Source organism: Mustela lutreola, chromosome 4, assembly GCF_030435805.1.
Source record: "Mustela lutreola isolate mMusLut2 chromosome 4, mMusLut2.pri, whole genome shotgun sequence".
Lineage (NCBI taxonomy): Eukaryota > Metazoa > Chordata > Mammalia > Carnivora > Mustelidae > Mustela > Mustela lutreola.
The window spans coordinates 196,847,242-196,864,124 of NC_081293.1; the positions used below are offsets into that span (position 1 = coordinate 196,847,242).

The window sequence follows — 16,883 nt, forward strand, 5'->3', positions numbered from 1 at the left end:
AGGGGCATTAGGCACAGGAAGACTACAACTCCCAGCAGGCTGCGCGGAGGTTTTCTGCAGCACTCGCCTCCCAGGACTCCGGTTCCACCGCGGAGGAAAACCTTGGACTTCAAGTCCCAGAAAGCATCTCGTGTCCGCTTTCCGGGCCTCGCCGCGGTACTGCCGCGGCTCCCAGTGTGCTCTGCTCTTGTTATTCCTTTCTGTGATCACAACCTTCTTTTGCAAAGGGCCTCTCTGGGGCTACACATTCCAGAACGCAGTAGGGTGGGGGTGGGGCGCCCTCTGGGGTTTGGGGTTTGGCAGTCTGCATCCCCGGCCCGGATGGGTGCTCTCTGACCCGGCTGATGGCGTTGGGGTTCCAACGACCTCCTGACAACAGCAATACGGATTCCCACCTCTCCTCAGGCCATCTGGAGACCTCAGCGTTGATTGAGGAATGGCTCTGAGCCATGCCTTGATAACGACTTAGCAGGGACCAGCCGAACCACAGAGCTGGGAAGAGAGGCAGGTGTGCCTCTGGATTTAACGTAGACCAGAGACCCCTGTCTGCCCTTTGGGCCCCGTTTGTCGTCCCGGAGCCCACCTGACTGCAGCTGCTCGCAACACCGTGACGTCCCGAGGCAAGCTGGCTGGAATGCTGGGCGTCCCGCGGTACCTGCTTGGAGAACCCGGGCCCACCGGAGTCAGCCAGGGTGTGGCCGAGGGCTGGCAGGTTGACTACCGCCCTCAACACACAGAAGTACAGACAGATGCTACACTCGGAGCAGCCTTGACCTCATCCCTTAAGGAGTTGATTATAGATTTTCTTGCGCTCCTCTCTAATTGTCTCATGATTGCATTCTTGAGGGATGTGAACTGGACAAAAACAGCCCCAAACAGCACTCCTCAGCACCAGAACCATAGTTGGTGATAAACATTTGTCAATTAACTTGTTTATATCAGAACGTTCTCTGCATACACAATGCTGTGCTTCACCTAGTGGCATATTAAAAAAAAAAAAAAGTATACTCTTTATCTGGAAGAATTTATAATTTAGTTGAGAAAAACCAGAAGTACAGAAATCTTTAGCGGCAGGTGATGATTACAGTAGGGTTCGAGGAGGGAGGTCGCCGCAGGGTATCACTGAGGCAGAAGTTCCCGGGTTCGGAAAGTCTAGGTCAGCGCAGGGTAATGGGAATCCAACCTCCAGGAGCCATTACCCCTATCGCTACCGCCCTCCCAACCCCCAACCAAAGACAGGGCCTATCCTGGAGGCACTGGGGATTACTGGGGAGTGGGGGGTAGGGGGAGAATCTTGATCCCGAAGCATCCGTATTTCCAGTTCCTCCGCCCGGAATTTCCCGATCACCCTTGTGTCTCCGTTTCCCTGTCTGGGATATCCAGCGTGAGGCGGGCTCCTTTCCGCCCAGAAGTGCTTAATGCGGCCAAGAGACGGCGTCCCGGGGGTGCCCGAGTCCCAGGCGGGGAAGCCCGGGCGGCTGCCTCACGGGACCGAGCGGGACAGCGGGCTGGCGGCTGGAGCGCCGAGCTCCCGGTGCCGGGCGGTGCCTGGAAGCGCGTCTCCGTCCACGGGTCTCAGCCCCCACTCCCCGCCTCCCCACCCGCTGCGGCGGGGCCGCGCACGGTGCGGCGGGGGGCGCGCACGCAGGGGGCTGGCCTGCCCGCGGCGCGGGGGAAAGTTGAGTTGGGAGAAGTTGGGAGCGGCGGGGGTGCGCCCCGAGGTGGGCACTAGGGAGTCGTCGGGAGCGCGCGAGGGCGCCGAACAAGGGGGAGAGACCCCGAGACCTCCGGGGCACGAAGTCTAGAGCAAGCGGGTAAGCCGAGAGGTGGCCGCGGAGGAGGGCCAGGGCCGCGGAGGGAGGAAGGGGGGGGGAAGGAAAGGGGGGAACTCGGGACTCGGAGCAGGGAGGGAGTGGAAGTGGAGGAAGGGGCGGAGACTGGGGCGCGGGGAAGCGAGGTCTTGGGGCGAAGGATGCGGAGGCGCGCGAACTGCTGGTTCGGAACGGGATCCGGGGTCCGCTTATTAGAGTTTCCTAAAGTGAGGGTGCCGCGCCCCCTGCCACCAGGAGGGGGTAGTCTCGGAGGCGCCGCCGGCCTTCCCAATTCCTGGGCGGGCTCCAGACGACACCCCTCTCCTACGACCCTCTACTCTATTCTTAAGGCCCGTCCAGGGTGCCTAGGCTGCGGGTGTCCCCGGGCCGCTGCTCCGGACCTCCGGGTTGAGAGGTGGAGCAGGGAAGGGAGGGGGTGGCGGGTCAGATCAGGACAAGGGGTCAGGCAGAAGAGGGAGCGACTGGGTGGGGAGGGGAAAGACGAGTCGGGAGAGTTGGACCTGACTGGGGCTTGGGGGGGGGGCGCTGACTTGTCTAGGTGGGAAGCCCTGTGCTTGGTGTTGGGGGCGGCGCTGCCTGAAATCCACTTTATCCTCCTCGCTCCGCCCCCTACTCCACCCTCACCAGCCCCACATCGAAGAGCTGTGGAATGTACGAGTTTACTTGGGGGGTGGTTAATGCCCAAGTGGGGGTCCGGGGTGCTAATCCCTTGGGCGGGAGTGGGGGAGATGCTAATCCTCTGGGCCGGTTGGGGCTGGTCCCCGGAATGTGCCCCCACCCCGGATTATCGGCACCGATGCTCTGGACAGAAGCTGCTTTGTGTTCTGGGACGGCGGGGCGGGGGTGGGGAGGTGGGGGAGTACACGGAGGGCACAGCCTGGAAGTAGGAGTGGGGCACCTGCAGGTGCTCCAGACACCAGCACCCTTCTCAGACCAGGGTCCCTCCCCCCAGCACCCCTCTCCCCCACACCAAACGTGACCTGGCTGAAGGCCTGCTAGGGGGAGGTGAAGAGAGCGTCAGCTGAGTCGGGAGTGCTTGCCAGGAATGTGTTGCTCCAGGCTCCCCCCCACTGGACTGACCCCCCAGACCTATGTTGTCTGACCCCACACTGACCTCTCTTTTCCCCGAGTGAGCCCTAAGTCGATCAACCCGGATCCCCTCCCCCAACAACACACTGGGGAGCTTCAGTACTCCTGAGAACCTGGAGTGCCGCCCCCCCACATCTGCTTCCCCCACTAGGAATGAGTACCCCGACTTGCCCTGGGCAAGTTCCTTAACCACAGCTCTTCTGCTTTCCCACCCCACACAGTGCCCTCCGGAGACACCCCGACAGTCACAGTCAGGAGGCCAGCAACCCTGCCACTCAGATTTTCCTGGCCTTGGGCTAGGGGAGGGGAGAGATCAGCCCTGCCCCTTAGGGCTGAACCTCAGGGTTTCGGCGCCCACCCTCCCAGTTCGTCACGTGCCCCTCCCCCATTATAAAGGCCTGTCCTGCCCGTGCCGCTGTCTCCCTCCCTCCCACTGAGTGAGTGGAGTTGGGCTCCTGCCCCTCCCCCAGGGAGCCTCCTTCATCAGGGGAGGGGGCACAGTCCTGTGTCTCTTTCCCAGCCCTGGGTCTGTGTCTCTGCCACCCCTTTGCTGGCTGTTTGGGGCTCTCTCCAGTCTTTCCCTTCCTTCCCACTCTGCTCCATGGGGTGTCTCCCTTTCCCCAGGATGCCCCTCTCCCGGTCGGCCCATCTCGGTTGCCACAATTCGGTCACTGCTCCCGTTTCTGGCTCAGCCTGTCCTTTCCTTCCCTCCTCCTGCCTTCCCCACCCTGATTTCTGCTGCTTTCTCGGTAGGTCTGGGCCTTGACTCCTGCCCCCCCTTTCTGCAGTCTCTTGCACCTTCTCTGTCACCTCACTTGGCCTTCTGTGGCCTCCTCTGCAGCTCCCCCCACATCGTCTTCTCTCTGTTTTTTCTTTTCTTCCTATAAATAACTCTTCTTTGCTCTCTGGTCTCTATGGGGCATCCTAAAGCCCTTCACAGTCCAGAGGTTCCTGAGCAGCAGGGAGATCCCTTGGTGCCCGCTGGCGGGAAGTTCCTGAGACCTGACTTTCCCCGGGCTGGGCGTGTGTTGGGGGGGCGGCTGAGCAAGGCTGGGGCACTTGTGTGCCCGGCGGCCTGCCCTCACGTGATCTGTCCCCCGCCCCCAGGTTATGCCGCCACCTTGTTGCCCTGAAAGCCGCCGTGACAGTGAAAAGGGCTAAGATTTGGCCATGAGCAGCGCCCCCCGGCGCCCCGCCTCGGGCGCAGATCCTTTCTGTACTGTGAGTATTGCTGGCTCGCCTGGCCGCCCCACCGCGCCTCCCCCACCACAGGTGTCTTGGGGAGGGTCTACTGGCAGACTGCGGAGTGTGTGTGTGTGTGTGTGTGTGCGCGCGCACGTGCTCAGGAGGAGGGGGAGCCTCTGAGGGATTGGGGAGGGGTGCTTCCATCCCTCCCCTGGCCCCATCTGGGTCTCACGGGTCTGGGATGGGTATTGGTGGGGCGGTCCAGCCACTTCCAGGAGGGAACTGAGGCTATTTCCTGAAGATCCGGGTGGTTCTCTAGCCTCAGAGAGAGAGGAACTTTGGGGACCTGGGTCTCTAACCTGGCGACCCCCTTCTGACTCAGCCTTAGAGGCGGCAGCGTCCTCACACAGCGGTTCTGGGCAGAGTTTGCTTGCACTGACGCCGGCCCCTGGCCCCACGTGCCGCCCGGCCCGCCCTGCGCGGCCCCACGTGGCCACTGCCCCACGTGGCCCCCTCCTGATTTTCCTGGGGAGTGTAATGATTAACCCCAAGTGCCATAATCAGCCCCTTATTGGCCATCTGGCCCAGCAGGGCACGTGACTGGGAAAGGGGCACAGGCTGGTCCCCTCCCCCTCCTTCCCAAGTTCACCCCTGCCGGCCATGGACTTCCTCCTGCGGCCTCAGGTGCGAGGGGCTCTCAACCCCCCTGCCCCCACCCTGGCTAGCTCCCCGCGCTCACTCGCTTCAGCCGCCTTTCGCCGCCTTCCTCCCGCTGCTAATTCCGGTGAGAGTGGAGCGGGGAGTTTGGGGAAGAGGGCTAGAGCTGCTGGGGGGGAGGGGTGGGAAGCGAGGAGGAGGGGTGGGAAGCGAGCCCCTGACTCTGGTATCTTGTGTCCAGTATCCCTGCCACTCCCTGCCGCTCCTGTTCCCAGCTCCTGTCCCCACCTCAGTGTCTCCCGGGGACCCGCCTACCTCTTAGCCCTCCTCCCCTTGGCTCTTCCTTGCTCTGGCCACTGGCACCTCCACGGAGGGGGGCTCCATACCCCGCCCTTAGAGATCCTGATGCCCTTGAGGTCCAGAAGCTCTTGAGCAAATATTTGGCGGTGCCGGGAGCTGAGACCGGCGGGGCGGGGTCAGGGGGTGCGCTGGACAGAGACTGTGGCCAGGCAGCAGGCTGCTTAGCTAGGCTGAGCTCTCCAAAGCCCTGCCGCCGGCCGCCACCACTGTCTGCAGTCCGCTCTTCTGCAGTATGACTCAGGTGGGGGGGGTGAGGGGCGGGGCTGGTGTGCCGAGGGGCCCCAGGCCTGTTGGGGTGCAGCCGTGGGGGGGGCATTCCTGACAAGGGGAAGCGCTGCATTCCTGATTCCTGGGGGGGGGGGGGAAGACTAGGTTTCAGTTTGACTCGGGAGAGTTCAGGTGAGTAGGCTTGGGTACCTCCGGAAGTTACTTTTCAGGCCAGTAGTTGTGCTCCAGGCAGAGGGAATTGGTACACCGTCAGCCATGTGAACTGGCCAGTTCCCACGCCTTACCTCGGGGCTGGAGACGCAGGATTCCTCCTGAGATTTCCTTCCTGCCCTAGAACAGGGTTCAGGTGTCTTGGAACCTAGGGGAAGGCTGCTTGGGGAGTGGGGCCAGTGGGGCCAGTGGGGAGTGGGGGCCACTCAGGGGGTGGGGGCAAGGCTGCTGGGAGGGTCCTAGAGCTCCAGCATGGCACAGGGTGGGGGTTCGGGGTACATCTCTTGGTGAGCCCCTGTGTGTCCTCCCCACCCCTGCATTCTCACAGCCGGAGCCGGAGAGCTTGGGCCCTGGAGCGCCTGGGTTCCCTGAGCAGGAGGAAGATGAACTTCACCGCACTCTGGGAGTGGAGAGGTTCGAGGAGATCCTGCAGGAGGCTGGGTCCCGAGGAGGAGAGGAGCCCGGCCGCAGCTATGGAGAGGAAGACTTTGAATGTGAGGGGGCGATGGGGAGGGGAGGCAAGGGCACTTAGGGTGGCCTGTCCCGCAGGGAAGGGGCCCAGGGTCTGGTGGGAAGGGCTCAGGACCGCGATGGCACAGAAGGAAGCTGTGCCCGCCTCTAGCCGGGTCCTTCCTCCCCGCAGACCACCGCCAGTCGTCCCACCACATCCATCACCCGCTGTCCACCCACCTGCCTCCGGACACCCGCCGCCGCAAGACACCCCAGGGCCCGGGACGGAAGCCTCGCAGGCGCCCTGGAGCTTCCCCGACTGGGGAGACCCCCACCATTGAGGAGGGGGAGGAAGATGAAGATGAGGCCAGTGAGGCCGAGGGGTCCCGGGCACTCACCCAGCCATCACCAGCCTCCACACCCTCTTCTGTGCAAGTGAGTTGGGGTAGGGCTCCTGGCGGGGGGGAGGGGGGGGTGTCTCTTCGGGGTCCCTGGCCTGGCCTCACTTGCCCCCGTGGGTTCCTGTTCCAGTTCTTTCTCCAGGAGGACGAAGGTGCTGACCGAAAGGCAGAAAGGACCAGTCCATCTCCTCCCCCACCAGTGCCCCACCAGGAGGCGGCTCCCCGGGCCAGCAGAGGGGCCCAGACTGGGTAGGTGTCCCCAGATAGAGACCTCCCCTACTGGTGTCAGTGATGTGATGTGGGAGAAAAAGCATGAGCCTCGGGAGCCTCAGATCAGGGTTCAAATCCGAGCCCTGCCCCTTTGGGCAAGTATAACTTCTCTGAGCCTTCTCCTATGTAAACCAAAAATAATAGAACTTTCTTACAAGGTGGTTGCAGGGATTAAAGGGTGGTGTGAAATAAGGTTTCAGCATGGGTTACTCCGGCACGGGACAGGTGTGCAGTCAAAGCCCCTGTACTTCCTCCCCCATCTATGACGTCAGGTAGGGTGGCATCGATTGGGGATTGGATAACATCCGATCGGTAACATGGGGCCCCAAGGTGTGGGAGACCCCCCTTTCACTCCTAGGGAGCTGCCAGTCCACCGTGGTAAAATGGCATCAAAAAGTCACTATGGTGAAGGGCAGATTTGGTCCCTATCAGTGGGGGATTGGAGTTTGGGGGTGTTAGAGAAGTCTTCTTGGAGGAAATCACTTTGAACTGGGTCTCAAGGTCACCATTATCATGGACCTGCTGTTTCCTGGGTGCCAGGCAGCGTGAAGGGCTGCAGGGAAGGAGGTGGGGCACGGGCTGCCTGACTTGCTGGGGAGACCGACAGGGTAGCCGTCTGCAGGGGCTCGAGCGGGGAACTCGTGCTGGCGGGCAGCCCAGGGGCCCGGGGGAAGGCGGAGGAGCCTCAGGGAGCGCATTGGCATTGGAAAAGCAGGTCAGATGTGTGGGCAGGGGTGCCAGCAGGACCGAGAGCACTGGGGATGGGTGTAGGGGAAGAAAGCCTGACGGGGGCTCTGCTCATTGTGAATGGGGGACACAGGCTTGGAGCTGTGGGAGGGCAGTTTAGAATGACGTGGCTGGGTGCAGTGGCTGAGAGGAAGAGGACATCCTGGTTTGGGGCCAGGAGCAAAAGTAGGCACCTGTAAGGACCAGTTCGTGGGAGCCGCCTGCACTTTCAAAGTTTCTTCCATTTGGTTAGAAACTTGGGAGCCGTGACCCTCTTGAGCCCACGGGGAGGGGTGTGCGCCAGAGGGGAAGCAGGGCCCGCGCCGGTAGCTGTTGCTGTCCTCACCCCGCAGCCCCCAGGGGCTGGTCTCGGCTCTGCTTTGCTGCTGAGGGGTTGGTGGTCTGAGGCAGCTGGTGTGAAGAGCCCGGTTGCAGGGCTGCCCCTGCCTGCGGGGGGCTCACCGGTCCCCGTGCACGCCCACCGCGAGTCCAGGTGGGGTCCCCTCTCCGGATTTGTCTAGCATCCCCCTGGCCTGACTCTGGCTCACGGCGGCTCTGTCTGTCCAGAGTCCCAGTGGAGGAGGCGGCGACGGCTATGGCCAGCGGCACTGCAGGAGGTGACGACGGGGGAGCGTCCGCGCGTCCCCTGACCAAAGCACAGCCCGGGCACCGAAGCTATAACCTGCAGGAGAGGAGGCGCATTGGGAGCATGACGGGGGCGGAGCAGGCCCTGCTGCCCCGAGTCCCCACAGACGAGAGTGAGGCCCAGACGCTGGCCACCGCTGACTTAGACCTCATGAAGAGTGAGTGCTGGCCGGGCCAAGCCCAGGGCTGGTGGGAGCAGGAGTGAGAGAAAACGGGAGCCTCACCCTGGCCCCCGCCTCCTGTAGGTCACCGGTTTGAGGACGTTCCTGGAGTGCGGCGGCACTTGGTGCGGAAGAATGCCAAGGCATCTGGGCAGGGCGGCCGGGAAGTGCGAGAGCCCGGCCCCACGCCTCGGGCCCGGCCCCGGGCCCCCCACAAGCCCCATGAGGTACCGTTCGCCACTTCTTGCCCTTCCGTTATCTCCCTGTCCATTTCCAACCCACAGGTTCCCTGTCCCCCACCCACAGTAATAATCTCTAATACCAGGGCTGCTCTCTGCAGCTGTGAAGGTTGTACACTGCACAAGAGTCCTTGACATGGTTGATTCGAGTGTTAGAATTCTGATTCACATGTCAGACACCGTTGATTTCTATATTCTGGCCGTTTTCTGGCAGCTGGCCGTGAGGAGCATGAGGACCCTTTGAGCTGGAGGAGGCTCTGTAGAGGAGCTCAGAGCCCAGGGGACGTCAGCCGTACATCAGGCAGTTCCTTAGGGACACTGCCCATCGTAGGCTCCAGCGATCTGGTCCTCAAACCCACCCCTTCCAGTGGATTTTTTTGACCTTTTTTATTGGGGTCTGTCAGCATCCGGTGAAGTGCACTGGGGCTAAGTGTGCGGTTCAGGTGACTTTTTGCACATGTACACAGCCGGCTAACTTTGCCCACACACAGAACGTTTTCCACGCTCTCTCCCTTCGCGCCTCTGCTCAGTACCACCCACTGTGACTGCTCTGGTGTCCTGCTCAGTACGACGTGTACCAAGTGCGTGTACTCGGGAGCATACAGCATTCTAGTGTGTGCGCCTGCGCGGTGATCCTTTATCAAGCACGTGCTACGCCATGTACGGAGCTGAGGGTTTTGTATGCTTTCTTTTGAGTCCCCATAAAAGGCCTTTGAGGTGGTTAGTCGTATTCCTGTTTTATAGATGAGGCAAAGAGAGAATCAGATTGGCTAGGATCAGGCGAGGCCCATACCCTGTGTGGTGCCTGGGGCCGTGCCAGCTCACGTCCCACCCCGACGCTGGCTGTCTTGGAGAGCAGTCCTGGGGCCCCTTGGCTCTGATCTTGCTGTGCCCTTGCATCTTCTATCCCAAGGTGTTTGTGGAGCTGAATGAGTTGCTGCTGGACAAAAACCAGGAGCCTCAGTGGCGGGAAACAGCACGCTGGATCAAATTTGAGGAGGATGTGGAGGAGGAGACGGAGCGCTGGGGGAAGCCCCATGTGGCCTCCCTCTCCTTCCGCAGCCTCCTGGAGCTCCGCCGGACCCTGGCCCACGGTAACCTGCCCTGCCCTCCCCCCACCCTGCCCCAGGTAAATCTCGTGGACTGAGCCTGTTCTCAGAGGACCAGAGCCCCCCAGAGTGTAATGCTACCCCAGCCCAGGAAGGCGCCTCCTCGTCTCCTGACGTCACATAGCCTGTCATTGGCTGGGCTCTGTCATTGGTGACTGCAGGGCAGGGTTGACACCGCTCTCTTATCTGGCATTTTTAGCAAATGGCTCCTTAAAGTGATGTTTTCAGATAACCCGAGCTGGTATGTTTTTAAAGAATGTCGATGGAAATTTTTCTGAAGTGATCTAATCTAATCTGTAGGGCTATGTAAAGTGCAGTTTTTCGGTTTTGGGGTTTTTTCTTTTTAGCATTTTATTTTTAAGTCGTCTGTACAGCCGTCGTGGGGCTCGAACTCACAACCCCGAGGTCAGGAGTTACATGCTTTTGCGACTGAGCTGGCCTGGTGCCCCCAGGGCTATGACCTAGATATCAGACTCTTTGAGGTCTCTGATGTTTCTGCTCTGTGTCTGTGTCTGTTATCTCCTTCCCTTTGGAGAAGTCACTCCCAGTTGCTGTGAGAAGGCAGCTGAGGACTCAGAAACCCGCTGTCAGAACTGCTTTAGAACCAGGAGTAAATGGGCTCAGAGGGAAGCTGTCAGGCTTTGCGTAAGACGCCAACATGCACATGCCTTGTCGCTGTGCTTTGTGACCTCTGTTTCGGCTGCTCAGGGCCCTTTGGTTCTGTTAGTTGTTACACTCTTTTTTTTTTTTTAGATTTTATTTATTTGAGAGAGACCATGGGTCTCTCTCACGGGGGCAGAGAACCAGCAAGGGGGAGGGGCAGAGGCAGAGGGAGAAGCAGGCCCCCAGCCGAGGGGCTCGATCCCAGGACCCTGAGACCAGGACCTGAGCTGAAGGCAGACACTTAACTGATGGAGGCCCCCAGGCGCCCCCTGTTTTCGTTTAAATGGTTCTGTTTGTTGTCTAGTTCTGCGTTCCTACAAGTTGACCTCGACAGAAAGATGATCTGGTCACTTTTGAAAGGATTTCCACTTCTATATAAAATAGTAATTCAGAGCAGTGACCAGTGGAAAGATCTGGAAACTGTCCCATGAGCAGCTGTTGGACTTGGGGGAAGTCTAGGAGGCCAGGCTAGAGGCTGACATCTTCCGATGGCTCAAGGCCACAGATGGGCCGTGTCATGTTTGGAGGGCAGAACTAGGACCCTAGAATGGACATAGAGGAGGCAGCATGTGACTCACCGAGTGAGCCCTGAGTGGACAGCCTGGCGCGCCCCAGCGGAGCGCTGCGTGCTTCTTGGAAGGGGCCTCTGGGAGGGCCCTGCCTCGGTGGCCTTTGCTGAGGCCCACCACATCCCTGTGGGAGAGAGGCTCGGAAGGAACGGACAGGACGGGTCAGAGACGTGATGGGGCTCGGGTCTTGAGCGCCGCTCACTGGTCTCTAGGCCAGTGCTCCGTCCCTGGGCGCCCCCTCATCCCCGGCTCCCCCTCCCTTCCACCCGCTGCCCTCACTTCGGGCCTGGGGAGGAGGCCCGTCCATGCCATCCTTCCAGGGGCCGTGCTTTTGGACCTGGACCAGCAGACCCTGCCCGGGGTGGCCCACCAGGTGGTGGAGCAGATGGTCATCTCCGACCAGATCAAGGCCGAGGACAGAGCCAACGTGCTGCGGGCCCTGCTCCTGAAACACAGGTGAGCCGCACCTGCCGCCCCTGCCCGCCCGCCCCACGCCGTGACCACCGCGCTCCTTCCCTCACCGCCCTCCGCTCTGCCAGCCACCCGAGTGACGAGAAGGACTTCTCCTTCCCTCGAAACATCTCAGCCGGCTCCCTTGGCTCCCTGCTGGGGCATCACCATGGCCAGGGGGCCGAGAGTGATCCCCATGTCACCGAGCCTCTCATCGGAGGTGTCCCCGAGACTCGGCTCGAGGTGGAACGAGAGGTGAGGGCTGGCACTGGCTGGTTCAGCTCTTGGCCGCTAGCGTGGGCGGCCAGGTAGTGTGCGTGATCCCAGCGTGGCGATGCGGTGGGGGGACTGTGGGGCGGGGGGGAGCCTACGGTGGGGGGGCCTGGCTGGGCTGAGCTCTGTTCTTTGGCTTCCCCAGCGGGAGTTGCCACCCTCGGCCCCACCGGCGGGCATCACGCGCTCCAAGTCCAAGCACGAACTGAAGCTCCTGGAGAAGATCCCCGAGAACGCCGAGGCCACAGTGGTCCTTGTGGGTACGTGGGCAGGTCTCGTGGGTGGGAGGTGTCGACAGCCTGGCCTGCCTCGGTGCCACCTTTGGGCTGGCAGCTGGGGGTCTGGGGGGGCTGGTCCGTGCCCTCCCTTAGCCCACGATGGCACCCCTGCCCCTAGGCTGCGTAGAGTTCCTGTCCCGCCCCACCATGGCCTTCGTGCGGCTGCGGGAGGCCGTGGAGCTGGACGCGGTGCTGGAGGTACCCGTGCCCGTGCGCTTCCTCTTCCTGCTTCTGGGCCCGAGCAGCGCCAACATGGACTACCACGAGATCGGCCGCTCCATCTCCACGCTCATGTCCGACAAGGTCAGGCCCTGCCCAGTGCCCGTGGGGACATGCCTCAGCCCCGCTCCGGGACCCCTGGCCCTTGCCCCGCACCCTCACCGGCCCCGGGCCTGCTTTGGCAGCAATTCCACGAGGCAGCCTACCTGGCCGACGAGCGGGAGGACCTGCTGGCCGCCATCAACGCCTTCCTGGACTGCAGCGTGGTGCTGCCGCCCTCGGAAGTGCAGGGCGAGGAGCTGCTGCGCTCCGTCGCCCACTTCCAACGCCAGATGCTCAAGAAGCGGGAGGAGCAGGGCCGGCTGTTGCCCCCTGGGGCTGGACTGGAGCCCAAGTCAGCACAGGAGAAGGGTACGGGCCTGGGGGCCGGGAGCCGCTGCCTGCGGGGGCTCGGGGCTGGGTGGTCCAGATGAGCATGGAGGAGGGGCTGAGCACAGAGGGGCCGTGGCGGGTGCCCTGACGGAGGCCTGGGTTGCAGCGCTCCTGCAGATGGTAGAGGTGGCAGATGCAGTGGAAGACGATCCCCTCCGGCGGACGGGCCGGCCCTTCGGGGGCCTGATCCGAGATGTGCGGCGCCGCTATCCCCACTACCTGAGCGACTTTCGGGACGCGCTCGACCCCCAGTGCTTGGCTGCTGTCATCTTCATCTACTTCGCCGCTCTGTCTCCTGCCATCACCTTCGGGGGGCTGCTGGGTAAGGCGAGGCTTTGGGATGCCGGCCATGCAGGCAGGGTACGCCCCGGCCCCGGCTGCCCACGCCTGAGCCGCATCCTGCCGCCCCAGGAGAGAAGACTCAGGACCTGATTGGGGTGTCGGAGCTGATCATGTCCACGGCGCTCCAGGGCGTGGTCTTCTGCCTGCTGGGGGCCCAGCCGCTGCTGGTGATCGGCTTCTCCGGGCCCCTGCTGGTCTTCGAGGAAGCCTTCTTCTCCGTAAGGGCCCACAGGCTGGTGGGGGGCTGGCTCTTCCTGCCCCATTCCCCGGACAGGCCCACAGTGTTAGGCCCCGGGCTCTGGGCCCTGACTTTGATGGCGCCCCCCGCCCCCAGTTCTGCAGCAGCAACAACCTAGAGTACCTGGTGGGCCGCGTGTGGATCGGCTTCTGGCTGGTGCTCCTGGCCCTGCTCATGGTGGCCCTGGAGGGGAGCTTCCTGGTGCGCTTCGTGTCCCGTTTTACCCAGGAGATCTTTGCTTTCCTCATCTCCCTCATCTTCATCTATGAGACATTCTTCAAGCTGGTTAAGGTGAGCAGGCCCTGCTGGGAGAGCTGGGTCAGGAGTGGTGAGACCTTGAGGCTGGCGGGGAGCTGGAGCGCCTTCTGCCTCACTCTCACTCTTCGCTTTGGGGTGGGAAGTCCCAGGCTTGCCCGGAGCTCCCCTGGGCTGTGGGCCAAGGAGCCCATGGAGCACGGGCTGGTTCTTCCTTCTGGCCCCTCTCCGCCCTCTCTGGCACCAACATGCATCCTGGGACTTCAGGTCGATCTTAAAAACTCACGTATTTAATAACAAAGGTAACACATTCTTTTGTTAAAGTGGCGGACAGTCCAGAAGTGTCAAAGAGGAAGGCCCGTGAGATGACACACACAGTCACAGTCTGGGCCTCAGAGCCGGGCCATGTCAGGCTTAGGAGAGGACACGGCCTTGTGGTCCTCTGCTCCCCATATCCTGGCCCTCCAGGCTGGCTGCAGCCACCCCCCAGCTGCCTGAATCCCCTTTCCCTTGCTCACATCTGGTCACCAGTCATTTTCTTGATCAACAAGACAAGCCCTGGGGCGCCTGGGTGGCTCAGTGGGTCAAGCCTCTGCCTTCTGCTCAGGTCATGATCTCAGGGTCCTGGGATCAAGCCCTGTGTTGGGTTCCCTGCTCCGCGGGGAGTCTGCTTCTCCCTCTGCCCCTCCCCCTGCTTGTGTGCATGCTCTCTCTCTCTCTCTCTCTCTCTCTCTGTCAAATTAATAAATAAAATTAGAAACCAAAAAAACAAGCCCCTTAAGGCCAGACCTGCCATCTCCTACCCTGCCTACCCCACTCAGCTTCGTCCGCGCCCAGTAATCTCTCCGCTTGGGCTGATGGAGCCTTCTGTTCTCTTCCTAGATCTTCCAGGAGCACCCCCTCCACGGCTGTTTGGTCGCCAACAGCTCTGAGGTGGACAGCAGCGAGAACAGCACGTGGCGTGCGACAGGAGCTGCGCTGGGACCGGGGAACGGGAGCTCTGCGGGCCCAGCCGGGCAGGGGAGGCCCCGGGGTCAGCCCAACACCGCGCTGCTGTCGCTGGTGCTCATGGCCGGCACCTTCTTTATCGCTTTTTTCCTGCGCAAATTCAAGAATAGCCGGTTCTTCCCTGGCCGGGTGTGTGGGCTGAAATGCCAGAGGGAGAGAGGTGGGGGGCGTGGGAGGCTGGAAGGGGTGACTGAGTCAGGGCTGGAGCGGGGCAGGGGCCTCTGAGCACGCTGCTTGCCCACAGGTGCGGCGGGTGATTGGGGACTTTGGGGTGCCCATCGCGATCCTCATCATGGTGCTGGTGGATTACAGCATTGAGGACACCTATACCCAGGTGAGCCTGAGCTCATGGTCCGGCGAGGAGCTGCCGCCTGGCGCCAGGCTCCAGCTCTTCCCTTCCGGCCCAACCCCAGAGCTGCCTCTTACCTGTGTGGACCCCAGGCCTCTTCTGCAGCACACCCTCGGTATTCGCCCTGCCCTGTGCCCCTCGGGGCTTCCCCTCCACAGTTCACCAGCCCTCAGCCCCACTCTCTGCCCTCCAGAAGCTGAGCGTGCCCAGTGGCGTCTCCGTGACAGCCCCAGAGAAGCGGGGCTGGGTCATCAACCCCCTAGGGGAGAACAGCTCCTTCCCCGTGTGGATGATGGTTGCCAGCCTGCTACCGGCTATCCTGGTTTTCATTCTGATCTTCATGGAGACACAGATCACCACGTGAGTGGCCCAGTAGGGTGCTCCGCAGACAGAACAGCTCTGTTTGTGGAAGGGCTGGAACCCCAGCAAGGCCAGCCACTGCGGGGGACTGAGTGAGGGAAGCCCAGGGTGCCAAGCTGGCCCCTAGAATTTATTTACCTTTTTATAGATTCGTTTATTTATTTGAGAGCAAGCACTAGGGGGAGGGGCAGGGGAAGAGGGAAAGCAGCTCAGACAGACTCCGAGCTGAGCTCAATCTCACAACCCTGGCATCACGACCTGAGCCAAAACTGAGAGTCGGACGTTTAACCAGCAGCGCCTCCCAGGCGCCCCTGGAATTTATCCTGTAGGCAGTAGAATGTTCCTCTGATGTTTGCTGGGATGGGCACAGTGGGGGTTGGAAGCGGTCCTGAACCACAGAGAGGGCGGCACAGGGTGGGCCTTGCCCCAGGACAAAACTCTTCCTGACGGAATGGGCAGGCACCGCCGGGTTCCAGAAGCAGATAGCGGTTCCTGACTGGGTGCTCTGGGGAGACCTGGTGGTCTGCCGCGCTGGGCGTCAGGGCGCGCCTGTCCCCACCAGGCTGATCATCTCCAAGAAGGAGCGGATGCTGCAGAAGGGCTCCGGCTTCCACCTGGACCTGCTGCTCATCGTGGCCATGGGCGGCATCTGTGCTCTCTTTGGCCTGCCCTGGCTGGCTGCTGCCACCGTGCGCTCCGTCACTCACGCCAACGCGCTCACCGTGATGAGCAAGGCTGTGGCGCCTGGGGACAAGCCCAAGATCCAGGAGGTCAAGGAGCAGCGGGTAACTGGGCTGCTGGTTGCCCTGCTTGTAGGTGAGTTCCGCTCTCGCTCCACCCCTGCCCGGAGCGGTCTGCAGGGGTGGGGAGCACCGGGGCCAGCTGCTGCTCCCTTTCCTCCCCCAGGTCTCTCCTTGGTTATCGGGGATCTGCTCCGGCAGATCCCCCTGGCTGTGCTCTTTGGAATCTTTCTGTACATGGGAGTCACCTCCCTTAACGGGATCCAGTTCTACGAGCGGCTCCACCTGCTGCTCATGCCCCCCAAACACCACCCAGATGTGACCTACGTCAAGAAGGTAAGACCCCACTTGGAAGAGCCTCACGCCTCCACCCCCTCCTGGCCTGCGGGGCTCCCTCTCCAGCCCCCGTTTGGTCTGTGGGCACCTGGCTTTGGTAAGCATCCAAAAAGGCACTTCCATCCCCATCCCCACGGAGGGAGAAAGGGCCACCTGTCTTCCACAGGTGGCAGACCATGTGGCCCTCTGGGGACCAGGGCCCTCCAGCGCTGGGGAGAAGCCTGGGCTCACCTGTCGTATCGCACCCACCCCCAGGTTCGGACCCTCCGAATGCACCTGTTCACAGCCCTGCAGCTGCTGTGCTTGGCCCTGCTCTGGGCAGTCATGTCCACGGCTGCCTCCCTGGCCTTCCCCTTCATCCTCATCCTCACGGTGCCCCTTCGCATGGTGGTGCTCACGCGCATCTTCACAGAGCGAGAGATGAAATGCGTAAGGCCTCCTGCCCCTCCCCTGGCCCCCGTCTGCCTCTGGGGTCCCTGCCGAGGCTGAAGTCAGGCTCAGCCTCCTTGTTCTCCGCCCCCCCACAGCTGGATGCTAATGAGGCGGAGCCAGTGTTCGATGAGCGGGAGGGCGTGGACGAGTACAACGAGATGCCCATGCCTGTGTAGCTGCTGCCCGGACCACCAGCCAAGGGACAGATGGACAGAGGGAGCAGGGGCTTGGGGTGGGGGGAGCTCTCTCCAGCCCTCCCTTGTTTTTATTTAAGTGAATAATTTAAAGTCCCCATACCACCCCCACAGTAAAGCGCTTCGGCCCCCACCTACCCCTGGCCTTCCGTCTCTGTGTGGGGAGGAAGCGTGGACGCGAAA

At 61.9% G+C, this 16,883-nt stretch overlaps 1 protein-coding gene across 4 annotated transcripts; it reads left to right on the forward strand.

The window, feature by feature from the left end:
• Positions 1 to 1,643: 1,643 nt before the first annotated feature.
• Positions 1,644 to 16,838, forward strand: SLC4A2 (solute carrier family 4 member 2). 4 transcript variants are annotated; one of them, XM_059172249.1, is made up of 23 exons: positions 1,644 to 1,814; positions 4,029 to 4,142; positions 5,890 to 6,055; positions 6,205 to 6,446; positions 6,543 to 6,661; positions 7,976 to 8,211; positions 8,299 to 8,441; positions 9,367 to 9,547; positions 11,115 to 11,250; positions 11,334 to 11,499; positions 11,663 to 11,777; positions 11,914 to 12,098; positions 12,200 to 12,425; positions 12,553 to 12,768; positions 12,858 to 13,006; positions 13,123 to 13,317; positions 14,164 to 14,418; positions 14,534 to 14,623; positions 14,832 to 14,998; positions 15,561 to 15,814; positions 15,905 to 16,074; positions 16,330 to 16,503; positions 16,602 to 16,838. In XM_059172249.1, exons 2-23 carry the CDS (start codon positions 4,092 to 4,094, stop codon positions 16,680 to 16,682), a joined length of 3,717 nt encoding a protein of 1,238 aa, XP_059028232.1. In that variant the 5' UTR covers positions 1,644 to 1,814; positions 4,029 to 4,091; the 3' UTR covers positions 16,683 to 16,838. The 4 variants fall into 4 exon arrangements, with proteins under 4 accessions (XP_059028232.1, XP_059028233.1, XP_059028234.1 ...); XM_059172250.1 differs by lacking the exons at positions 1,644 to 1,814; positions 4,029 to 4,142 and adding an exon at positions 4,698 to 4,790; XM_059172251.1 differs by lacking the exons at positions 1,644 to 1,814; positions 4,029 to 4,142 and adding an exon at positions 5,218 to 5,364.
• The last annotated feature ends 45 nt before the right edge of the window (positions 16,839 to 16,883 follow it).

Excerpts from the sequence above, each read along its gene's own strand:
- SLC4A2 (XM_059172249.1), top strand. The coding sequence starts at position 4,092 with ATGAGCAGCGCCCCCCGGCGCCCCGCCTCGGGCGCAGATCCTTTCTGT. Across the intron at positions 8,212-8,298 it reads TGACTTAGACCTCATGAAGA|GTCACCGGTTTGAGGACGTT; the intron begins GTGAGTGCTGGC and ends CGCCTCCTGTAG. Across the intron at positions 15,815-15,904 it reads GCTGGTTGCCCTGCTTGTAG|GTCTCTCCTTGGTTATCGGG; the intron begins GTGAGTTCCGCT and ends TTCCTCCCCCAG.